Here is a 27,666-nt window from a genome sequence, read left to right on the forward strand (position 1 = left end):
AATTGATCGGTAAAGCCATTTAAAAGTTATTCCAAAAAAACAACATTTGAAAAAATTTTTTTTTGTAGTTTTTTTGCGATTTCTCAAAATCTACCGGTTCGAATCGTTCCAAAGTATAAGGTACCGGCGGGTAATAAGGCCTAGCTAAGGGAGATTTTGAAAAAAATCAAAAATATTGCATTTAATTATTGAAATGTATCATTAATTTTTATATCAATACATTAGCCACAAAACATAATGGAGTAATGGTAATTTTCACCATAAACAAACACAAAATTTAATTTTTTTAAAAACCTTAAGAATAGGCCTTATTTTACTACGGTAGGGTAATAAGGCCTGCGGGTTAAACATACTGGAAATAGTTATACTATACTTTATAAAATTGGTATAAGAGATCAATCATCAGTTAAATTTAGCAACAATACTTTTTAAGATGTTGATAAAAATTAGAACAATTATTTTAAATTATTAAATATAAAAGTATAAAGAATGTTTACTATTCGCTCAAACCGTTTTTTAGGAATTCTTCTGCGCAATTTTAGCATATGACGGATGATGAAATATAGAAAACAGGGAACATTGTATCGGAACTCTATAAGCTTTTCGCGACATTTCTATGCTAGACGCTTCTACTAGAGAAGCCTTTAGCGGAAGCGGTTATTTGAAATATCATTTCTATCACTTAGGCCTTATTACCCGATAGGCCTTATTACCCGCGGGTACCTTATTCAAAATCTAAGTTCAGTCAAGCCCTTTCGAATGGCACCAACCACGATCAAATCGGTCAAGCCGTTCAAAAGTTATGAGAGGTTTATTATAAATGAAAAATAAATTATAGTTTCCGAATTTCGTTATAATACACAGTAATAGTATATTACATACCTAGGCCAGTAAAATAAGAAAAGTCTCAGATCAATTGTTGGCCGAGGCGAAGCCGAGGTTGACAAACATGTGATCTGAGGCTTTTTTATTTACTGGCCAAGGTGTGTATACTATTTTTCTGCTCGACGTAGCCGGAATGTGGTAACTTTGTTTAGCGCAGCGGCCAGAAAGTTGCCATTTTCCGGCCGGAGGGCAGAAAAAAATTTTTCGTCATTGTGTAAAGTGTAAAAATGTTTGTGTAGAATTTAACATTTGAGTGTTGTACATAGCCAGACATATGGCCAAAACTTTTTTGAAAGTAGTGTAGACAAATAAAATTTTTATAGCTCTTTAAAGTATTAGAGTCGTAAAAGTTGAAAGGCTTTCTTTGTATTTTAGTTCTTTTCAAGGGTACAAAATTTTTAAGTATACGGGTTTCGGAAAAAATTGTTCCAATATTTAAACATTGTGTTTATTACTTATGAAAATTCATTATTTATGGAAATATATTTTTGATTTGTCAGCTATTTTAATTTTTTTATTAAGAAAAAAAATGAATAATACTTTCTGTCATTAAGTCATGCGATTTCAAGTATGGATCACCAGATAAATTTATGAAATAATTCGTTTACACATTAGAGAGTTGTCGCTTACTCTGTCTCAAGTAAGAACTAGAAAAAGCATAAAATATAATATTTCAAGTAAACTAAAAATATATAATAATAAAATTCGACATAAATAATACCATAAATAATAAAATTCAACATAAATAATACCGTACTTTTATACACATTTAACATCGTTATAAGAAAATATTTCTAAGTTCCAAATTATACCTTCTATCAAAAGAGAAAATTTTTCTAAGTGTATAAATGTGGAAATATTTCTAAGTTCCACATTATATATCTCATTTACTTCTCACTTCAAAATATTTGGATTGAGAGCGAAATGAGACTTTAAAGTAATTACTCGTAGACCGAAGTGTTTGAGGTCTTCTTGAGACTTTTCCGAAAAATAATGACTATTTGAGACATGAATGAGACTTAAACTCACATTTGAGACCTAAAACCGTAGTTATTTTTCGACTCGGGCTATTTCTTTCTCAAAGACTTCACAAATTTTTTCCCATGTACATTCCTTTTTGACAAATTTATCATTATATAATATGAAGACATATCTTCGTTTGATTATTTATTTTATAATAAGAATTGGATAAAAGTTTGAATCTCGTATTAAGAGAGCTCATGAAGAGACTATCATAATAACATAATAGACATCATATCTGTCGAAAAATAAAAATAAAATAAAAAAGAAACGGATTATTTTCTAGAAGAATCGATAGCTTGACTGAAATAGCGTATATGTATATCCTAAAGTTCTCATTAGCTATATTACTTTAATACAACATTTCAATCAATCTGGCTCTCTTTTATCATTTAAATCATTACATTAGGTTCAAATTCCTGTAGTGCTGAGCTGTAATATTTCACTGATATTTTTTTCTCGAATTAATTTTTTTTTATACGTTAAGGATAAGTTTAAAAAATTTCAATGTATAACTAGCAATAATTCATCAGAAAGGTGTTAAAAACCTTTTTTTTTTCTGAATATTAATAACTAATAATACTATTAGCACGATTATATATTTTCTTAACATAAACAGTGTGAAGTTTTCGTTTTTGTTCTTAACTCTTAAGATTTCACATCTACTTAACGTAAAATAAATTTGGTATTGTCAATATGAAGCATTCGATATTTAAGTTTCTGACAGAATATTTATTGCATCACTTTGTCTTGAATTAATCACCTATAGTACGCGTCAAGACAGCTCTATGAAGAATTCTTGTTATTTAGCTGGAAGATATGACTGCAGATTCTAATAAGTTTCTTGACTTATTGATGAACTAGAATGATACATGAAAAATAAATTTCTTCGAAATTTTCTGGTAAATTTTTTAAGAAAATTAATTTTAATTTTAACTGCAAATTAAAACAATTATTTCGTAATATTCATTTAAAAAGTAGTAATAGATCAGGAGTTACATAAAGTTTCATAATTACTGTGTCCCAATGGTAATGAAAAAAGAAAAATTTTTTTCCATTTATATTTTCTCCAAAATCTCTATGATTAAAAAAAATACCCTCTCTACATAATCATCACCCATAAAAGTATTATTACCAAATGAAGCTACAATGTCATTGATTTCAGCATCGCTTGCGCTAATTATTCTTTATAGCCCAAAATAATTTTATTGGATTTGTAACTTAATGACCTCTCTCTGAAATAATGCATCTATTTGCACCATCAAATTTAAAACGATTATTGACCTCTGATGAACTTGAACATTGACAGACACTCGATGTGATTTAATGGGATTCAATGTTCTGATATTATAGGTATGAATTCGAAATATTATCTATAACTCGGGATGTGTCGTAAATTGAAGCCATTTTGATAAATAGAGGCCATCGTAGCAAAATGACGTCATCGTTCCCAATCCTACGATGGCGTCACGTGACGCTCCACCCTCTTTTCAATCACCTCTACCCCGAACCCACCCAGCTGTCAAGCCAGCTCCACCCCGTTTTTTTCTATTCTCTTGTTTATTGCATCGTAATATCGGTTACGCCATCTCTTGGATTACCATCGCACTGTTTTAGTTTTCAACTCATCAAAAAAGTTAATCATTATTCCGAAGGATGCCGCCACTCAAAAATACTCAATTTTAAATTTAAATCCTTCCCATGAATTTTTATTTTCATTCTACTCTTATGATAAACACTATATTTAGTTATTTTCCCGCCTTATTTTTAACTTCCCGCTTAGAAAATTGTTTTTTCACTGTTATTAGTTTACTGACCCCAATGTAAAAAATTTTTATTCGTATTCATATTCTGGACATCTCGTGATAAATTGACCACTTTTGAACCCGATCCCTTTCAATTTGACTGACATATTTTTTCTCGGTTTTTACCCCATTAAAAACCTTTCCCAACAAATTAAAAATTTTTTTTGCTCAACCCAAAAAATGTGATTAAAAAAAAACCGATTCTCGTCTTAGATTATGAATTGCTTTCTAAAAAGTTAAGTTTTGAGGACGTTATTACATAAAAAAAATTATACAGATTCATAATCAACGTTTTGTTTTATTTTTAGAAAAAACTCAAAATTTCTTCTTTATTACCATTTTCAATTTTTATTTTTTTTTTTTTTTTTTTTTTTTTATATATAAAATTTTCTCTAAGCTTTGTCAAATTTTCAGAGTGGCATTTTTTCATTTTCTATTATCTTTCTAACTTGTATAAAATAAAAAATTTGGTCATTCAGACTATTTTAATAGTTTAGAACAAGTATCTGTTCATAATTGGTTCGGTGATATTTCTGCTTGATTCAAGACAAAGAAATTCTTTCAAATAACTTTTTTGTTAAAAAATATTCTCATCTGAATAAACTCCAATAATCTCCATCAGTGTTAATGTGTGTCTAAATATATTTATTTTTATATGTTTATTATTTTAATTTGAATCATGTACGTTTTTTATTTTTTTGGGAATGTAAAGGACCGATAAATCAAGGATCTTCAGGTAAAAAATTCAATAATAACATCGATTACAAAACGATTAAACTAAAACAGTTTAATTTTGGTGTACTTTGAATTGTTCTGGCGTAAAAAACAAGTTGAATGATTGTAATGGTGATAAAAGTATAGTAGTAGTAATAGTAGGAGTAGTATAGTGTTGAAGAGAGGTAGGAAGGGAGGGCGATAAAATTTATATGGAGGGATACGAAGCACATAGAATCGCTATCGGCGACCATTCATCAATCCGGAGAATCAATACGCTAGAATTAATGAAAGCGCCGCGCGAACAGCGAGCTAACGGCCGGAATGTTAATCGCGATCGTCCCGTGTCCGACCCGAACCACATTCGCGTGTACCGTCAACTCCCAAGGGTCGGTTACCAGCCCCTGGGATCACACTCTGCGCTGCCGCTGTTGATGACAACAAAGCATTCGCAAAATTGTCAACCATATATTCCATTCGATTCTATACATATGTCCATTTATATATTTTCAATGGGCGCAGGTGAAGTCTCATCTTTACATATACACTCAAATATATTCATGAATCTTTCAGACTATAAGTATGCTCCACCGAGCTTAGTATAATAATATTACTTTTTAATTTGCTAATGGAACTTGTCGCAACACACTATTTGTTTTTTTTAATATCATTTAACATTTTCTTTATTGTTGAATCAAACTCATATTCTATATTAATTTTAAATTTTGACGATAAACGACTTTAAAAAATTTAATGACAGTCGGTAGAGCAGATTGACTTAGTATCATTAGGCATTATCGTCTGACCAGATCTTCTTGAGAAGAGAGTTTACAGTTTCGCCAATACGGGGAGCTAAATTTTTTCAATTTATTTTCTCGAAAAAAATCAAAAAGAATTTTCAACTCATCCAAGCATTTTTAACATTTCTTAAGAAAATTAAAATATTTTAAAATTAGAAATTTTTTCTATTTTAATTTGATATTAGACAATCGAATTGTTCTCAGTATTTTAACATGATGTTCTGAGGTCCCACTATTCAGACGATTTTAGAGAGTCATGTATACGCGCGCACGTGTATATGTGAATACATTAACTATGTAATGTATATGCGTTAAATTTTATCGGACTCATAATTGACTAATAACGGTGATGTGCCATTTAAAAAAACTTTTTTTATATTTAAAACTAATTCATGTTTGATCTCAATCAATGGAGTAATAATAAATTTTATTATCTTTCATTAAATTTATATTAAAATACGTATTTAACATAAAAAATTTTAAAACTGATTTACTCTTGTTTAAATTTAAAAATTTTTCCAATGATAAAAAATTAATAAAATGAAAACAAATAACGTAAATATAAATAATTGAATTTATAAAAAATAATAAACATATTATACACACAATTTTTGAATGATTAAATTTGTTAAAATAATGTTAACAAAAAAATTTTAAATATTTCAAATAAAAATCAGCGCATGAGTATCATTAAGTACTGAAAGAATTATCAGTTTTCTAGAATTGTTAGAATATTCACAATTATTAAAAAAAATTCTGTTTATACAAGCACTAGTTTCAAGAGAAGTTTTCTAGGACAATGAATTTTAAATAGCTCATGTCATAAGGGTCTTCTTTCTTTTTTCTTTTCTTTTAGCTCTTTATTTTAAACCCTTTAGTTTTCACCTTTACACCTTTTTGCAAACTCGATCCTTCCTGGTATTTTTCATCGTTGCATAACAAATCGTGATGTTCATGAGTCAAAATTAATAACATTGAATGAAATATTAGCAACATTGTAAGAAATTGAAGACATTTAATAAAAATTTAATCCTACACAACAGAGTTACGTAATAATCTGAAACAAAAATGAAAATTTATCGAGAATTACATCAGAAGTAGTTCGACGAATATCAAAAAAATAAATATTTGTCAAGCATTTAATTAAAATGAATATTGATAGATATAACATAACAAAGCTCGTTAATCTTCATAACATTGTGGTGGCTACGATAATAGTAAAGTCGGCAATTTTTTTTCCAAATTTAACCATCATACGATCCACCCACAACTAACGAGTTAGTCGATGGAAGACTTTTAAGTCTGGGTGATGGTCGTCACCGTGACGAGCACGTGTGTACCTCGCCGTCTATCATTGAAAGCGATGAGTCCCCAGTCTTTAACATGGCTTGGCAAAGTCATTATATGTATTAAATTTTTTATTCTCTCTGGCATATTTATTAAGACTCGTATCATGTAATAATATAATAAAAATAGAAAAAAAAATTTTTTGATTGAGCTGATAGTAAATTGTAAATGTTTGTTTTGTTTCAGGTGTGGCGTAGTGTCGTCAGCGAGCTGGTCGGAAGATCAAAAAATATTATTTATTGCAGTATCTCAAGATTCTGAGAAAGTTCACCGTCCAAATCCAGCAGACGACGAACTTTGACAAGTGACGCCTTTTTTCAATGAATATAAAATTATATTTAAATAACGCTCTCCTCCCTATTAATATAAGCTTATAAAAAGTGCTTCAGTTGTTCCAAGTTATAGTCTAATGTGATAAATGTTTTTACTAAGTGAGCCCAGTGAATGTGATGTGATAAGTCAAAAAAAAAGTTAAAAAATTTTCATGTCTAAGTTGTCTTTTTAAAAAGTGTGAGTGTTACGAGATAAAGTGAGTGACAAGTGATATACCGATGATCTTACGCAAGTACAAAAGAATTAATTTATTAAAATTTTGAATAACAAAATAATTGATAAATTTATTTTAAATAATTGTGAAATAGTTGTGTTTGTGTTCAGTGCACAAAGTTGGTGGAAAAGTGTGGGATTAAGCTGACAGTATAGTAGCATGAGTTCTTACTTTGCGAATTCATATATCCCAGACCTGCGTAATGGCGGGGTGGAACACCCCCATCAGCACCAGCAGCACTATGGAGCTGCCGTTCAGGTGCCCCAGCAGGGTCAGAGTGTCCAGCAGCCACAGCAAGCTGCTGATCCTTGTGATCCATCAATGCTCAGGCAGGGAGTTCCTGCACATCATTATGGTGCAGCAGGTACTCAACAAGGTATGCCTTACCCAAGGTTTCCACCTTATGATAGAATGGACATTAGAAATGCCGCTTACTACCAACAACAACAAGACCATTCAAGTATGGACGGTATGGCTGGATACAGGTCATCATCTCCAGGAACGGGGATGGCCCACATGGGTCATACACCCACACCAAATGGCCACTCTTCTACACCTATTGTTTATGCAAGTTGTAAGCTCCAAGCTGCAGCAGTTGACCATCAAGGTACTGTTCTTGATGGTCCAGATAGCCCGCCACTTGTGGATACACAGATGCATCACCAAATGCATGCCCAGCATCCTCACATGCAGGCTCAGCAGTCCCAGCTTACACAGCAGCAACAATCACAACACCAGCATCTTCAGGCACAGCAGCAACATATGCTGTACCAACAGCAGCCCCAGCAACAACCAAATAATCAAACTCAACCTGTTGCCATTCACAATCAGCAACAGAATCCGACACAACAACATCAAGGTGTTGTAACGTCACCATTAGGACAACAGCAACAAAGTACACCTCAGGGTGCAGCGAGCGCTAATTTACCTAGCCCACTCTACCCTTGGATGAGAAGTCAATTCGGTAAGCTCATTTAATGCTAAATCATCCTTTGTTTTCTATAACTAGAAATAATGTGTGCTCGCCTTAATATAGACCAATCACATTATGAATAAATTGGCTTTACATATATTTCATCTCAATTTTATATAAAGAATCAAGCACTGTCGCACTCTTCAAACGGATAGTGTACATACGCATAATTTGCTAATACTTTTATTTATGGAGGACGCGATCTTGTCAAGCAAGTCACGTTTTTGATTGAGGTTATTAAAGTTCAAAATTCTTATGAGTTTGTGCTAAACTGGAATAGTTTTGAGTTTTTTTATAAATAAGATTGAGTTCTGAATAATGCCTACAAAGTTACTTAAATAATCTATTTGCTATTTTTTTCTGACCTCTGATGTAGTGTTTTTTTAAAAATACGTTGCTACTTAAACATAAACCGGATTTGCAAGAATAATTTTTATATTACTCCAGTTGTGTTTTAATGGGTAAAATGTAGATCGTAACGGTAAAAGGTTGCTTCGTATTAGCTATTTAGCACATTTCGAGAAGTATAACGTATTGCTTAGCTAGGATTCCCGGATGTTATGTGACGAGCGCAATGTTTTTAGCATGAGTCTTACATCAACCTTGAATTATCTTTTCGAACAGATTCTAGGCACTAAAACTAAGTTTTCATCCGTACGATGCAAAAAGTATAATTTTAGTGTAATGCTATTTCTTACTTTCAGTTTAAAGTTGTTTTGTCTTATTCTTCTCTTCTTTTACAATACTAATAATTAAATTTAATTTGTTATTTTTTGGTGAGAAAAAAATAATGCCAAACTGGTCTAAATCTATTTCAGTCTGAAAAAACTTTCTGTTTTCATTCTGAAATAAGTTGTGCCAGGTGATTTACTAAATAATGACGTTACTTGGTTTGTTTATCAATTTTATGTAGCTTTGAGAATCATTTAGCTAATCCTTTGTAACTTACGAGTCAGAGTGAGATGACAGGGAACTGATAAATTAAGTGAGAAATAAAGAAAAACTTCAAAATAGACTGATATGCTAAGATGTACGGTTCTCATAACCAATTACATCACATTAGATACTTTTGGACGTTAGATATAGATCAGAGTGAAAAAACGACTTTATTTTTTTTTATCTTGTCCAAAAAAATGTTGGTTTATCGTGTTTTCTTACCAAAGATCTAAACTATTAGAGATTTATTAGAGGTCTCTTGTTTTTGCTTGGATTTTTTTCAGTCTGTTAAAAAAATAGAATCCTAAAGAGTAGAAATAGATCTAAAAATTTTGAAGTCTTTAACGAGTTTTAACAATAATGAAAATTTAATTAATATCACTTTAACATTACTATTACGAAATTTATCATTTTTAAGTTTTTATTTTATAATATCGATCAGGAAATAATAAATAAAACATTAGTTTAGAATTTTTGAATAATTTTTATAATTTATCAAATTCTATTCTACCAATGGTGATAATAAACCGATTTTATCGTCTGCTGAAAAATTTTAAAAAAATAAAACACGTGATATTAAAAAGTTGGTAACGATATTAAATTCACGATCTAATTATACTACAGAAAAAACCTTATATTTAGGCATTGTAAATAAACAAATACTTAATTACATTAAATTCAACGAAAAAATATTGATGTATAAACAAATGAAATCAGTAAAGAAATAAAAAAAAAATGCTAAATAACTTGGGAAAACTTTTGAATAAATATCCACTAAAATTTTGTTGAAGTTGTTTACATGTAACTATTATTTACGCTTTGTAGAGGTCCAAGCATAATGTAATGAAGTTCAATATTATATTAGTGAACAACAATAGAATCTTTAATATTACAAATTTTTCTGACAAAAAAAAAAATTTTTCAGTTGCAAAAATAAAGAGCATAAAAATTGAAAAACTGAAATATTAAGTCTTGTTTGATCCCTTTTATTCTTTTCGTTACGGGTGTTAAAATGACTTTAGTTGAAACGTAACGGGCTGACGATTTATGACGGCTATAACTAAGTAATAATAGTCAGGTCGTAATTTAAAGAGCTTCGTGTTTTTGCTGCTTAGTTGGGATGGGTAAAAGCAGGTTGCAGCCCTCCCGCTGATTTTGCTCCTATTTCGTCAACCTTCTTACTTCTATATTGACTGAACCCGAAGAATTATTACTAGAAATATTGCCTAACCCTCGGCAGGACCTTTGCAATCTTTACATACAGTGATGTCATACTCTCTTCCTTTAGCAGTTTTCTCTGAGCTTTAGTTTCTTTAGACTTGTAGACTAGTACAGAGGTTTTAAGTGTAAGTTTTTTTTGAGTTATGTGCAGTTATATTTAATATTTTTTAAGTTAGGGGTGCGATAATTATTCCAATTTTATTACTTGGATATTATTTATGTAGTGTTAGATTAATATTTAGTGGTGGACGTGTTTCTTGCTTTAATTTTAACCATCTTATACCATCTCTCGGTCGTATGTGGAAACAAACTAACGTGTACAAGCATATCATGATTGGCCGATAAACGTTCTGTATGTTGAATCGGTGCCTGCACAAGTATAACGACTTTCCTAAGGAGTATCTTCACCAGTCACACACATTACACACACGTGTTATGTATGTACGAGTTCTTATAAGTTGATCATAGATGTCGGTAGAAGTTACTTTAAAAAACTACTGCCCTTTTTTGAACTGTGTTATTCTACTGGACCCTATCGATTCGTTTTTTTTTTTTTTAATTATTTTATAATGATTCATTATAGCCTGAATCATATCGACGGTCTAATTAGCAATTTGTCTAACTCCTTATTTTTTAGAGGGTGATTTCTTAGCATTTTGATGTAGCAATAATCCAATTATAAATTATTTGAATGATTCAAACCTAAATATTATATCTCTATTAGATATTCATGATATTAAATGGTTTTTTAAAGTGATAATAAATTTTGAAATAATTGTTTTTTTTATACAAATAGAAGATTCTCTAAAATTGAGTTAGACAATTTGCTAATTAGAACGTCGATATGTGATAAATGTACTTATTTTTCTTAACAATATTAGTAAATAATTTTAAAAATTATTAGAGAATCATAAAATTATAGTTTTTTTGCATTCAATTTTTTATTCTATTAATGTTTAGCAGCAATAATTATACAAATAATCCAGATTTACTTGATTGGAAAAAAACAATATTAATTATCGATATGATTTAAATGTGCAAAACAACCATTAAAAACTAAACGTTTATACTTATTTTCGACTAGTTTATAACGGGCTGAGATAGAAGATTAGTTAAAAAAAAAAAATTAAAAAAATTATTTGAAAATTCTTAACAGTTATCGATACTTGGTTTGCAGTCAAAATTTGTCTAATCAATGAGCTAGATTAGCAAAATTTGCAATAAATTTATATTATAAATAAATTTTAAATACCTACTATGATATCTTGAAGTATAAACAAAATTTTGTTTCGAAATTTCCTGCAATCCATCACATAACTTACTGACATACTCATATATTATTTATCAGAATTTTTCTCATCTCAATTTTTTTAAATGAATCTGAATTAATTTTTATTGTTTTAAATCATATAAAAATATTTTCTTACTGATTTGATAAATAATCCAATTTTATTTAATTTTTCAACTATCAATATGTTCAAATTTAAAAGTATATTCATTGAAAAAAAAATTTCTAAAATTATCTCGAATAAAAAATCCGATTTTATCGAAGCTCACAATTTTAGATAAATTTTTTTTAGGTCAAATTAATTTTGAATAATTCGATAAAGTAATTAAAACGTTATTATAAATTTTTTTTTGCTGATATTGACGCTGGTCTATGAATCATACTTACAAAAATAACAATGCAATAAATTCTAATTATAAAAATACCTTATTATTATGCTTGATAAAATAAATGAAAAGATAATTGTTAAATATTACACAGCATAAAATTCATCTTATAACTTTTTATATACTCTTGAAATCATTACTATTTTCAAAAATTATTATCCACAATTATTAAAAAATGAATCTTGTTATTACTTTAATGTTAATAATTGAAATTCTTGCAAATATTCTGAAACTTAAAATTATCATTATCCTTCTTCCATCGTTGTATATCTTCACTTTATTGAAATATGCATCAGTTGTCATTATTATATTCTTATTAAATATGCAATTTGTTCTATTACCCGAGTCGAAATTCGAGTTCCGTTTTAACCGTAATTTTTTCCCATCTCAATTTTACGGTCAAAACAGACTTAGCGCTGTATTGATAGCTCATTTAAACTGAGCCTGGTTTCACCGTAACTACACGGAGAAAATTTTATAGTAGAGTTTACTATCTAGTTATGATAAAATCTATTAACTGAATTTGATAGTAGTAAATATTATTTAAATAATTATGTAAACCATCTGAATTGTAGTAGTTACCATCCTGATTGACATTTATAAAGATATAAGCTCATCCCGATATTACAATCATAACGAGCTTTCATTTGAGTACCCACTTGCATTTTTGATATATTTTTCATATATACATATATATATTAGGGTGTGCCAAAAAAAGACGATATTTTTTTTTTTTCACTCTTAGCCCAAAATATGATAGGATATGTCTAAACAAAAATTCTGTCAAAAGGCCGGCTCTTAATTTCAATTTTAAGAGCTCCTTCATCGAACTTTAAGTTTTCCCATATAAATAACATGGAAAGTACGGTTTTAAACAGTATTTTACCCTGCAAGCTGTGAAGAAAATTTTTTTTGATAAAATGAATGATTGGACCTTTTTAAGCATTAAATTTCTGAAAAAAAATTTTATTGAGTCATAAATCAATCGTCATAATTTAAGTTTTTACGGATCTTTGAAGTTTGAATTTTTTGAAAATTTTACGTTTTTTGCATTTAACAGCCAAACTATTGGAGATAGAAAAAAAAATTAAATGGCAATTTTGTAGTTCGTTTGATGCTCTATAACAAAGTTCTCAACAATTTTTTTGTATAATCAATAACAAAAAAGCTACAGACCTACAAAGTTTTGTTTTTATTATTTTTCACTTTTTTCAATTGAACTATTGATGATATAGAACAAAAAATTTAGTATAAATTTTTTAGTATATCAAATTTGCAACAAAATTGTATAGGTGAGATCTTCACTTGAGTTATTTGCCAATCTTTGTACAATTTTTCAATTTTTACGATTGTATTATGTGAGTTGTTTGCAGGCAATGAAAACTTATTCCACACCTTACTAACCTCAAAAAGAACAAGTTTAGCACTTTCGCGGATAATTCGTTTTTCTGTTCTATGTTTGTAGAAAAACCAACATAAAAAGTCACGATTCATCGGTAATTTTAAATTATTTAAATTTTTCGATTCGAAGCCAACTAAGTTGATGTATTTTCTTTGATTAGTTTTACTAGACATTGTTTTTTTCCAAAAGTATAATTGTTGTTATTACATAAATAACTCTTAAAAAACCAACCTCAATTGAAGACTAATTAAAACGAAAGACAATAGAATTCACTAATTGGCGTTCTCCCGGGGAAAATTTATCAATTAAGCGGTAAAACAATAAATGCTTAGAGGGCGATAAATGCGAATTCCTTAGGATAATTTGAATTTAAATTTGAATATTGGCAGCAATAACAACTTCATTTTTATAGAAAACACATAGTTCAATGCAAATATTAATATTTATAGAAACATAAACATAAAATATTGAGAATTTCTTTTTGTGTAATAATTTTTCTGGGTTAAATTGCGATTAATTGATATTGAAAAGGAAACATATTTCTTTAGAGTCTAAATATATAATCAAAACTATAAAAAACTTTTTTATCTGTTTTATTTGCAAAGTAATTATAAATTTATTATCATCATTATTTAATCTAATCGTGTATATTTCATCATAAACCATAATTATAATAATCTAGTCATAGTAAACAACTTGAAGGAGGGTTCTATTTCACAAATTCTTATTGTAGTTCTTCTGATTCTTACTGGATTTTAGTAAACAATTTTTGATCTAGGAACTGCAGACAGTATATAAAGTTTACCAAGCATAAATTTGTAAAAAATTGAATGTACTTTATAATTCTTATTAATTTTTTATATATATTATTGATATACTACATGATATAGAGGAAAATTCATAAAAATAGAATTTGTTGAGCCTGTAACTTTAAACCATCAATAATACGAAAAATCTCACCTATACAATTTTGTTGCAAATTTAATATACTAAAAAATTTATACTAAATTTTTTGTTCTATATCATCGATAGTTCAATTGAAAAAAGTGAAAAATAATAAAAACAAAACTTTGTAGGTCTGTAGCTTTTTTGTTATTGATTATACAAAAAAATTGTTGAGAACTTTGTTATAGAGGATCAAACGAACTACAAAATTGCCATTTAATTTTTTTTTCTATCTCCAATAGTTTGGCTGTTAAATGCAAAAAACGTAAAATTTTCAAAAAATTCAAATTTCAAAGATCCGTAAAAACTTAAATAATGACGATTGATTTATGACTCAATGAAATTTTTTCTCAGAAATTTAATGCTTAAAAAGGTCCAATCATTCATTTTATCAAAAAAAATTTTCTTCACAGCTTGCAGGGTAAAATACTGTTTAAGACCGTACTTTCCATGTTATTTATATGGGAAAACTTAAAGTTCGATGAAGGAGCTCTTAAAATTGAAATTAAGAGATGGCCTTTTGACAGAATTTTTGTTTAGACATATCCTATCATATTTTGGGCTAAGAGTGAAAAAAAAAAAATATCGTCTTTTTTTGGCACACCCTAATATATATAATATATATAAATATATAAAAAATTCATGTGGGTACTCAAATGAAAGGTCTCGATGAGTGTAATGTCAGGGTGAGTTTATATCTTTAAAAAATGTCAATGGTTTACAAGATACAATGTCATTTCTTAACTATTGAGATTTTTAAAGATATAAGATCATTCCGATGTTACACTTATCAAGAGCTTTTATTTGAGTACCCACATGCATTTTTATATATTTTTCATATATATATATATATATATATATATATATATATATATGCTATATATATATATATATATATATATATATATATATATATATATATATATATATATATATATATATATATATATATATATGAAAAATTGATGTGGGTACTCAAAAGGTCTCGATGAGTATAATGTTGGAGTGAGCTTATATCTGTAAAAATGTCAATAATTCACAAGATATAAGATCATTTATTGATTATGAATCTAGAGATAGAGTTTTTTTCTCTCAACGATATTCTCTTAAGAGCGGTTTATAGTTGATTTTCAAACGTGTTTTTCTCATGTATGTGATAAAATTTAGAAAAAAAAACGCTTCGCTCTTCGATAGATAATTAAATTATCTATCGAAGAGCGGAGCGCTTTTTTTGGAAAATTTTCATTTATTTATGCATAAAATGCGTTTTAAGATTCCATTTGTTGTACAACTATGACAGAGATACTTTCGTTTGTCCAATAGAGGGCGAGAGAGAGGAAAAATGTGTAAACCCTTCTTAATAATATAGATTATAGGATAACAATTAATTCAATCATAATGGAACCATCAAATAATGTTTCATTATTTTATCTTGTGAAAAAATATTAATAATTGATAATAATAAGACTTTTTTAGTAACCCAAATCTTGGATGATTGCTATTTTGATAATCATAGTCAATCATTCAAAATAATTAATAACAGCTCTAATATTTGGAAATTTTTATCATATATGGATTTAAACGATTGTGTTATTATTTATTTTAATATTTTAAACGAAAAAATGTTCATAACTAAAATATGGATGCAAATAAAGAATTGAATAAAATAAATTTATATTATTTTTTCTTTCAGAATTTTTACAATCTGAGATGATTACAGTTACCATCCTCGATTATAGCAGTTATAATTTTTAATAGTTACAATTATCATTTTCGATAGTAATCGTTACCATTATTAATAGTAACTAGTACAACTGTCAATGATAACACCTATTATTTTTTGACTACTCTCTAAATCTGAAACAGTGAAAATCACTGGAAATTAGTGGTATATTCACTATTTCACAGTTATAAGTATACCACTTGGTATACTTATAACTGTGAAACAGTGAAATTCTACTGATTCATTTTAAGAGAGTAATTAATTTTATTACTATTTTAGATAGTAGGAGTTAATATTTTCGTATAGTAAATACTATTATTAATTTTTCTCCGTGTAGTGGAGTTTTGTCCCATTCTACCACGATTACGGTCAAACGAGGCTTGAAATAATGATAATAATAATAATAATAAATAATAAATTAAATTTTGAAATTCTTAGGGGTCCGGGTTCAAATCCAACTGAAATCCCATTTATTTATTTTTTTTTTTGTTTTAATCACTGCAATAATAATAATTATTATTATGAATAATAATTATTATTGTTATAAGAAATAAGTAGTAGTGATTAATAATAATTGTCATTAACATAAAAATTTGTTATTAACAATTATTACAATTACTACTATCAAAATCGTTTATGAGCACAAAAAAATATATAAATTAATTTTGTAACAAAAAAAACAAAAATGAATGATTTCCCAAATTCGGGAGAGTCTTTTTTTTACGAACAGGGGTTATTTATTGTCCAGTTTGTGCAGATTAAGGAGTAAGGAGATAGGAGGAAAGGATTACTTATGATAACTTTACCTAATAGGCTTCGTAAATAAAGAAATAAATAAAAATCGCTTTGCCCTAACCGAGAACCAAACTCGGAACCTATCGCTCGCCAAGACTTACGCGCTACCCGCATTGCTACACGGCCGATTGATAAAAGATGAATCTCAGTAGTCTCATAAACTTTTTAAATGATGCGTCTTGAAATGACTAAGTTCTGAGTGGAATCTGAAAAAGAACTGTACGGAGAAATTAAATGACTAATAATAATTGTATTTATAGACATTCAAAATTGAAATTTAGTTTCCCATTCTCAATTATTTATCTTATACTTCTATTTTAAATTGTAAGATTCGGTAATTGTTCATTTTCACGGGGTGTGAAATCAACATGATTAGATTATTTTCTACTTAATAGATATTTTTTTTTTTTTTTTTTAGAATAAATCTAAAATAGAAAAATTTTTCAAAATTTTTTTCAAAAATGTTAATTTTGGGATAAGAAAAATTATGAAATAAGAAAAATGATGAAACATGTCAATTTTTTAACTAAAAATAAATTATGAAAAATTTCAAATTTTGGGTTAAAAAAAGTTTTAGCAAAATATCGAAAAATTGATAATTTAAAAAATTTTTTTTTTCTACTTGTAAAATATTTTTTTTTATCAGAGTAAATCTAAAATAGAAAAATTTTTTTTAATTTTTTGAAAAATTTCAATTTTAGAATAAAAAAAATTATGAAAAACGTCAATTGTTGGATTAAAAAAAAACTATGAAAAAATATCAAAAAATTAATTACTTTTAAAAAACGTGAAATTTAACAATTACCTGCGATTCTTATATATTTTAAAACTTTTTGCAGTGAAAATATGTGAACTAAGCTGAATTTAGAAAAGAATAATATTTTTTTTCCAAAATTCAAATTTTTGAAAAAAAAACCCCTTCTCTGAGATTATTATTATTATTATTTAATTTTTAATTTTTAAATGTCAACTTTTCATGTTTTTTATTAATTTGAATTTTTGCGCCTAAGAACTACAAGATGGCAAGAGAAATAATAATAATCAACAAGATGACAAATATAGTAATAATATTTATAATAATAATATTATACTCTTGGAAATTTTTACGGTCAAAACAGACCTATGTACGTCTGTTTTAACCGTACTTATTCTCCGATGCCGTCTTGTACGGTCAAAACAGACTCGATTTTCAGCGGCATATCAGACTTCGAAGAGTTGGGACATTTTTACGGTCAAAACGGGACTCGAATTTTGACTCGGGTACTTAATCATTAATTCAAACAACGATGATTTGACAATAATATCTATCACATATTTGATTGTTATTTAAAGTGATTGCTGAAGTATTAATCACATAAATTGAAAAATTTTAATTTCATAATTAATCTGAAATATGTAAACTATAAATTATCAATATTAAGTAACATATCTATTTGATTTCTACGTTTTACTAATATTAGTTTTACTAATATAAATGAATTAATAGGATAACAACTGAAGTAAATAGAGTTGTTATTACAAATATTTATTTAGCATGCTTGCTACAGTGTGAAATATAAATAATAACCTATGTTAGGTAGATATACATCTACATAAACAAATAACTCCATTGATTTGATATTATCGTGCGTATGAAAACAACATTAACTAAACATGTCAAGAAGGTATTTTTGGAAAATATCATTCATAAACTTCTATCGAATAAAATATTACAGAAGAGATTGAGTTGACACTTGAAAAATTAATTACAATCATGAAATATATAGCTATGGAAAAGTAACAATAGAAAAGGGACGACTTCATCAATTTTTATATGTATATTAGCGGCACAAAAGAAGGAATCTGGCTTAAATATATTGTGCTGTCTAAAAAAAAAAAAAAAGAATAAATTAAACAACAAATGAATAATAATGAGCAATTACGTTGCAACCAAATTTTTTCTAAAATTTTTTTGATAGCATATTTGGGTTCAGAAATGCTTGTTTGATAAACTACACCACTAAAATAAATTTTTTTTTTTACAATTTTGAACGATGTGAAATTTTATTCTCTACTATCATTCAAATTTGAGCACCACTATCTAGAGTATAAATTCAATCATTTTTAATGTCAAAAATTTTTTTTAATCATTTAATGTTAAAATTTGTAAAAAATTTTTTTAACATTTTTACATACCGACGGTAATATTTAATATTGATGTTTGTTATACATTATTATTTACATGAGTCATATCTTCTCTTTTAAAAAAAAAAAATATTTTGTGGAAGGAACACGAAAAAAAGAAAAAGGGAAAAATTACAGTTTAAGATTGTAATTTTTACAGATTATGTAAGAATTACATTGTAAAATGTAAATATTACACTCAAATCTGTGAAAATTAACATTCAAAGTTTGAATTTTAATAATATTATTTTGAACTTTTCTAAGTTTAAATTTGAAGCGACATTTATTACTATTTATTATGTAATTTTTCCCTTTTTCTTTTTTCCGTAAATTTTAACTTATTCAAATTTGTCTAAAGAATTTTCAAATTTTCTTCGATAAAGATAATTTATTTAGATAAAAATAAATTTAAATCGATTTTCTTAATCAAACTGTACAGATATTTTTTATCATTTTCGTGTCAAAACAATAGATTTGTTAAAATAAAATAGAACTTGATTATTACAGAAAAATTTTAATTGATGGTATTATGAACTAATTCATAAAAAATATTGCTTTTCTCAGTGTATGAAAATAAATTTTTCCACTTGTTACGCATACATACAATAAATTGGATTATGACCACAAAAATTAAAATATAGATTATGTTATGAAAATGAAGTATTCTTAACAACTAGTTTGTCAATACTACTACATTTATTCTTTAAAATATGTTGACAATAATTTTATAATTTTTTTTTCTTTTAAAAAGATTTATGATTTTGACTTGCAACATGAATAACTGTGTCACGCGACATTGTAACATTGAGATAAAATCTTTATTCATTCGAGATGTGGTCTCTCTTATATTATCTTTATCTCTTCTCATTCATTTAACATAAAAAAATATCGTTGAATTTTTTAAATGTTGCAGCATTTTATCTATTTTTTTAATCATAAAACAAAAGAGTGCAAATGAATTTTGTTGTTAATCGCAGCTAGAACAGATGGATTAATTTTTTTTTTATTATTAGTTATAATTTTGAAAGAAAATGTTTGTGTGTAAACATGAAAAAAGTTGCTCTACATTTCTTGGAGGAATGTAATCAATTTTTTAAGAGTTCCTGCTAGTTGATAAAATTCAAACATAAATTCATCGCCCATTTTTTTTTCTGCTAAAACTGGTCATATAATAAGACTGCAGTATTTTTAAACAAATTTCATTCTAATTAATAACGGCTAGGGAAGTTGATTAGTGAAAACTGTCTATAAATAAATCATTGAAGTAAAAATTAAAATAATTTGGTAAAAAAATTAATCTCTTACGGCGGTAACTTTCAGCGATGGCGATGTCGGAGATATTCAAAAAGGGTCACTATGAAGTGAAAAAGAGGAGAGAAAAGAAAGATAAAAGGAGGAGCAACTAAAGAACCAAACGGGGAAGTCTGGCCCGGAGGAGGCGGAGGAAATGCTGACGATGATGAATGATCCTCTGAATCTCGCTGGGTCTGTATGCTTTTGAAGGCCGCCATACTGAAGATAAGAGAGAGTGAACGATACCACCGATGGAATAGAAAATTTTTTCTTTTATTCGATCCAACATTTTATTATAAACTCCAGGATAAAGATTTTTTTGTTCTGCTACTCATAAGTCTCTGTTGATCGCTTGTAATCTTTTTTTTGACTCCATAGAGTGAAGATTAAAATCGCATTACCACCTAATCAGAAGACAAACCAGGTCATTATATTCTCGCTTGTATTTGAAGATTCACTAGACCACATAACAGAAATAAGAAAAAAGAAAATTCAAAAATATATAAAAACTGAGCCTGAAAAATAAAACATTTCCATTAATGTTATTTTAAATTTTCTTTGATCGTTAAAACGATATTTTCTCCGGAAGTGTATCGAGACAGTAAAAAATGTTAAACAAGAAATGTTAGACAGAAGTAAAAAATAGAGGGTGGCTGATGAAATATTACTTCCATGAAAGAAAGCCTCGGATATCGTAATGGCATTTGACTTATAATTTTTCCACAGCCAGAAATGAGTATAAAAAAATAAAGAGGTATTTTTAATAGAATCTAAAACGTATATATCACTCGAATCGTTTTGCATTCCCACGTTGTTCCTTTGGATTCCAGATTATAATCCCCGTTATTTCGACTTGATATCAAAACTTACTAGTTGACCATCTTAAATTCTTATCGATTATGTACAGATACACACACACGCAACATACAGGATTAATATAGAATTTTGATTCTAAAACGGAGATCTCTTTAATCACGTGTGTTCTTTTTAAAATGAAACTTATTATGTTTCTCACTTTCAGACTCTCTTGGACAGTTTAACAAGAAAGAATATAATTAATGGGGTCGTGGTATCTAATCGAGAAACATTTCAAGGTTAGGCCTAGAGGTGGCCAAGGAAAGCTTAGCTTAATTGGGCTGCGAGTGGCTGAGCCGCGCCTTATTAACTCGATTACAACATCCGGCAAGTTGTTAATCTGAAAAGTCCTGCGTGTCCTGGAGGTAAAACACTGAAAAAGAATTGACCAGATTGGGCCAGTTTACTTAAGCTGGTATAGAAGAGAAGCAATTCATGTACGCCAACAACAGCAGCAGCAACAGCAGGAGCAGCAACTCACTGACTGTACACTATTAAATCGAGTGCCTATAATAAGCGAATACTCGTACACGTTCTTATTCTGTTTTGTTCTGTTCCGTTTCATTCCTGTATGCTGTGTCAGTAGAGGTAGACTCATAAATCTCTTGGCATACTTCGAGAGACATTTGATCCTTGCGTAACCCAACGTTGTTAATTTATTGCCCCGCACTTAAAGTCACCTCTGTGTATGCGAAAAGGCGATCATAAGACGCGAGCAAAGCCCATACTGTGAAATCATATATACACTTATATATATTTCGTATATAATATGTAATATATAAGGTGCTAGTGAAAGAGACGTGAGAAGTATTTGATACTTTTTTTATAATCGATTTTATTCACACGTATGATAATTTTTACCTTTGCAATATTAAATTAGTATTTTATATTTTTAAATTTTTTTACGATCTTTGCTTTGATGGCTCATGCACTTTCGGAGCTATATACTAAATGGCATAGTTGTACAGTCGCTAATTTGTCTAAACTGAGCTACAAATACTGAGTTGTTATATCACAGAGTTCTATTATGTATACTTTGATTCCGAATATAAATTGAAATATGTTAAGGTTTCTGCAACAGAGTGGTGCATTGAAACAACATCGAGACAGAAAAGTTTTTTCCAAAATGTGAACATTTAAATTATGCCATCCCAAAACGAAAACTATCGAATATCTATTATGAGCTTTTCGCACGACACGTAATGGGAACTCATAACGATAATGAAATGATACTCAAGTTATATTTTTTGTAACTTCTCGTTATGATAATCAATAACTTTTACTTTTCAAAATTCAATTCTGACATCCAAGTGGTCAATTAAATTGTTAAATAACTCAAAAACTACCCAAATTTTGAAAAATAACAAAGAAGAAATTTTGCTATGTAAGTTATTGTGAATCATTATAGATATATCATAAATCAGCTTATGTGTAGAAAAAATTGAAACTATGTGATAATTTTTGGTTGCGGTATTTTGATGGTTACTGAATTTCGTTCCCTCAATCATTGATGTCAGGGAAAAAAACGCTGCAACCATGCCCACACATATTAATAGGCCTTGGTAAATGTAGCGAGCCGAATGCCTTTTTAATTAACCTCATGTACTTTATTACGAAGATGAGACAAAGAGAAGCGAGAAAGAGACAGAATGAGAGCCATAATATGAATGTCAGAGAATCAGTAGCAAGTTCGGAGCTTACAAATGAGTGCATTTGCTTATTTGATTTATTTTTTCTTTAGAGAAAGACAAATAGTATCTTAGAACCGAAGAAATTAATAGACATCAGAAAATTTGGAAGCTAGTGCTGTCGGATTTTTTTGCAATGAATAATTTTGGAAATAGATTATTCAAGATGATTGAGCGAGTAGACGTTTATCATTTAGATGAGATTCGTACCGGTGAATTTTTTTTGGAATTCTCGTCGATAGTACTGTTAAAGAAGACTAGAAATCGGTATGCTGTTAATTTGAGAGCGTAGCCTGAGGAAAAGAAGAGAAAGAGAGAGACATGTTCCCATCGTGATGCCGTTCTTTGTTAGTCCATTTTTCGCTATCAGTGTGTCTCTTCACAACGTTATACATTTCTCACTCTTTCTTCTTTACTCTCTATCGCTTACTTTCTTCATATCTCTCACTATCTTCTTTTTGGTTCTATATCCCCGGAGAATTATCTTTCTCTTTGGTCTTTTTAGTTGTTTTTTATTTTTTCATGAGAACCACCATCCGTCTTCATCGGTCGACAGCGCGACGGGCGGCGTTTGCCTCGAATGCACGCCGAGTTTAAGTTTTCTTAGTCTTTCTTCTCTTATGTTTTTTGTCGATTTGGTCCTTTCTCCTCTCTTCGCGTTACCCATTATTTCTCTCCTTCATCTCATGTTTCCCCTTCCATCTATTCCACTTGAAAGCATCCTTCATGCCCTCATACTCGTGGCAAACGCCAACCCTTTCAGATTGTGGTTGTTTGAAGAGATTCGTCGACTGATGTTTTTTTTGCCTTTTTTTTATTTATCTTTCATATACTTATGTTCTGTAAACCGAAATTAATGGCCTTGTTTCTCCCTTTTTTTTCATTTGTATACTTCACTTTTAGTTTTGTCATTTTTATATCACTTATTAAGTACATATTTATGCGCCACCGCAGATTTATTATTCTAATTCAAGTTATACTGAATTGTTTTTTAGTCATGAAGCTCGATTACAGCTACGGATAGCAATCATAGAAATAGAAAGAAAAAAAAAGTTAGGTAAAACCAAATGTGCATGCCTTAAGCGCTCATATCATACCTATGTTATTTAAAAAAATTAATTAATATTTGTTTATTTATTTTTAATTTCCCGCGTACAGAAATTATTTATGATGCAAATAAAACGCCTTCATGTTTTTCGTCCTATCAACTATTTTCAAGTCGATACGCATACACTGATAAAAAAATTGAATCGACTCAAGAGCCAAATTCTTGAACCAAGAATTCCATTTTGAAGAAAATGATTTTCTTGAGTCAAGAGAATAAATTCTTGACTCAAGAAAAATTTCTTAGACCAAGAATAATTTCTTAGCTCAAGAATTTATTCTCTTGACTCAAGAAAATCATTTTCTTCAAAATGGTATTCTTGGTTCAAGAGTTTGGCTCTTGAGTCAAGTCAATTTTTTTATCAGTGTACATACGCATACATACGTTGTCTCGGTTGCAGAGTCACTCTGAGAACTCTGTTTACTAAAGAAATAAACATATGGCCGACCAAAATCGAAAAATTTGGTGTGAATGTCAATCAAAATGTTTTAATTACAACTAAACGAAGCAATATCAAGCTTTGATATTGAATAGGGTTCATCATTAAAGTTTAATGACAGGACTGAAAAAAAAAATGAGTCCTAAAATTTTATATATTTTTAGTTATCTTGACCACACCACCATATTTTGACAGTTATTTCCACTATAAGTTTTAAAAAACGGGTTTTTTCACTAAAGTCGGTAATTAATTTACAAATCAGTGTTTTTAATTAGTTCAGTAATTATTCTTCTTGCCATTAGTGTATTTTTTTAAACATTTTTACGAGAATGATGGATTAAAAATACAATTTCTCTTGACGAGAGGGGAAACTTGATTTTTAGGCTCCAGTAGAGCCATGCCTTCGCGCGATCGCGCTTAAGGCATGCAAAAATGTTTATCCATATCTAAATTAGGATAATACATAAAAAAAAAACTTACTATTTCTTAGAGTCTTCAGTGGAAATATATTAGCTTATCATACTTTAGGAGCTCTCTTTTAGTATCAGATTGATTTAAAATTTTTTAGAGGTCAACGAAAATTTTTAAAATTTTCAGAAATAAAGTTCAATGAAAAATTAAAATTTTTTTCAAGAAAATTTATTTTTATTGTAAAATAATTCAACTTTTGGTTCAGAAATAAGCATCAAGAAATTTTCAATTCTTTCCTTTTAAGTTAATGTGCTGAAAAATAAAAAAGAAGTATACGAAACATCAAAAAAAAAAAAAAAGCTGACAAATAATCATTACAACTCAATTTTGAATGTACAACTATTATAAATCGTTTGGTTCTTAATCATTTACTTATTCAATAGTTTCAAATTTTTAACAGTTATTACATTCAGTTTAACTAAAATTCTAGTCATGATAAACTAATATATTTCTACAGGATACTAAAAAATAAATAGTCGGTTTTTTTCCGCGTCTCCTAAATGAACGTAACAGTTGTAATTATATTCAAAGAGAAATAGGAATTCTTTAGTATTATACCGGTTATATCAACTGTGTAACATGGCAGACATATTACCAGTATAATGTCTAAAAATCCCATTAATCCATTATAGTGCATCTTGCCATTTCTTTGAACATAATTCTGGTAACCATGCAACATGGTAATGATTTCCGCATGCTACATTGCGAGGATCCCAATCTCTTCTCTTCTTGTAACGTCAATTAAAACTATAAATATGATTTTTGGTATGTACGGTTGTACATTTATTTTTGTATCAGGATTGTTGTTGAAATTTATTAAATTTAAATGAATTTTAGGTGCTCTATACTTTTTGTTGAAGATTTTGGGTTCTTGGAGGTTACACTTGATTGAAATTTAACATTTACAATATTTTGATTGACAGATTTTATAACAATGTTAACTTGATTAAGATTATTGTTGACTTTTTATATTTAAGAAGGTCTGAAAATGGGCGCACAGAAAAGAGACGAAAATATTATCAATAAATAACGTTGATATGGATTGGAAAGCCTTTTGATTATAATAGTTATAAATATATCGTTGTTTTAAGATGAAACTACATAAAAAAGATTATTAAGTTAGAAAAAAGACTTGAAATAATTTTGTTTCTAAAGCATAGATTTACGATGTTATAAAGATAAGGAGAACAATGATAATAATAAAATGAACAATTTGAGAAGTGAATATAAATAACTAAGTATATGTAATTTATTTTGTTGCAGAGAGGAAACGGGGTCGGCAAACGTATACACGTTACCAAACACTTGAGCTGGAGAAGGAGTTCCACTTCAATAGATACCTGACGAGACGACGACGTATTGAGATAGCACATGCTCTTTGTTTGACAGAACGACAAATAAAAATATGGTTTCAAAACAGGCGGATGAAATGGAAGAAAGAAAACAAAACGAAGGGTGAGCCTGGTTCAGGCGACGGCGACACCGATATTTCGCCCCAGACCTCTCCACAGGGTTGAGAACCTGAAAGAAGAGTCAAGGTCTTCCAAAGAGCTTCTCATCTCTCAGGGTTTCGCGAACCTTGTCTCCAACACTACCTCCGATATCCCTTCCCGAGACTCACTTGATAACTCTCTCTTAAAGAAATAAAATACCCAGATTCCCCTTTTTATGTTTTGCAAATTACCCTCCTCAGTAATGACGCTTACCTTGTCGTGTTAATCAAGTTGCTCGTACCAAAAAGATGACAAAGAGAAAGAAAACATATTAAGTGGAATGACCGAGAGGTGATGGATTATTAAGTTGTTTGACTGTGAAAATTTTATTCAGGTCGATAAATAAAGTCACGGGAATAAGCAATTATTTAAAAAAAAAAAAAAAAATTAAAAAAATACAAATTAATAATGGATTTAACAATATGATGAAAATAATAATAATAAAAAATAATGATAATGTTTCAAAAAAACTGGATTACTTGATATAATCAGAACCGCGTTAACCTCTATTACATTTTGTCGAATGCAATTTATGGAAGTCTCTTTAGAGATACAAAATATAAAACATGTAATTTAAATAGACGAAAAAAAATTTCGATAAAAGAATGCTGTGGTGTTGCAAATGTTATATATAGATATCTATATATACAGGGCATTCCATGTTCACTCATCCAGTCAAAAATTCTCGCTCTCTCTGATTTGCTTGACAATTTTTTTGAATAAAGATTTATAAGTGATAATTTTATCTTTATTTTCAAATTCCTTCACATTTGAATTTCTTCTCAAATCTATAATTCATAGCGAAGATATTCTGATCTTAGAAGTGACACTTGGTGATTCAAAATATTTGATATTAGTAAAATAATTAGTTTCTAGAGGAGAGTGAAAATTTTTGACTGAATAGTTTAACATTGACTGTTCTTTATATAAATTATATACTTATAACTAGTAAGAATGGTACAATGCAAGTCTGAGAATATATTAATATTATATATTGTGTAATGTGAGATGTACATGAAAGAATGTAAGTATTAGTATATTATAATATATAAATATATATAAATGTCACCAAGGATATGATAATAATTTGCGTTCAAAATCTAGGATCAGTTGATTATTTATTCTCATATGTCTTACATTTATTTATATAACGCATACATAAGCGTTTACTCGTGTAGATAATCTATATTAGTGATAGATGAACATTATTATGGTATTTCGAAAATTATTTAGATAATGTCTCTACAACCGCGATGGCTCGATGAGGATAAAAAAAAATTTTCAATTCGTGCCAACTGTTAGTCTTGACACGCTATTATGCGTGACAATGTGAGATTATCATGGGGAGGATGAAGCAAACCACACTTTTTTA

At 28.7% G+C, this 27,666-nt stretch overlaps 1 protein-coding gene across 7 annotated transcripts in view; it reads left to right on the forward strand.

The window, feature by feature from the left end:
- Positions 1-27,666, forward strand: part of LOC123274034 (homeotic protein antennapedia-like) — a 194,003-nt gene extending 166,337 nt beyond the window's left edge. For all 7 annotated transcript variants that reach the window (XM_044741547.1, XM_044741552.1, XM_044741559.1 and 4 more), the window contains 2 exons: positions 6,758-8,082; positions 26,065-27,666. In XM_044741547.1, coding sequence (XP_044597482.1) covers positions 7,278-8,082; positions 26,065-26,318 — 1,059 coding nt within the window. In that variant the 5' untranslated portion in view covers positions 6,758-7,277 and the 3' untranslated portion in view covers positions 26,319-27,666. The remainder of the gene's footprint in view (positions 1-6,757; positions 8,083-26,064) is intronic.

The sequence above is a fragment of the Cotesia glomerata genome, linkage group LG1, assembly GCF_020080835.1.
Source record: "Cotesia glomerata isolate CgM1 linkage group LG1, MPM_Cglom_v2.3, whole genome shotgun sequence".
Classification (NCBI taxonomy): domain Eukaryota; kingdom Metazoa; phylum Arthropoda; class Insecta; order Hymenoptera; family Braconidae; genus Cotesia; species Cotesia glomerata.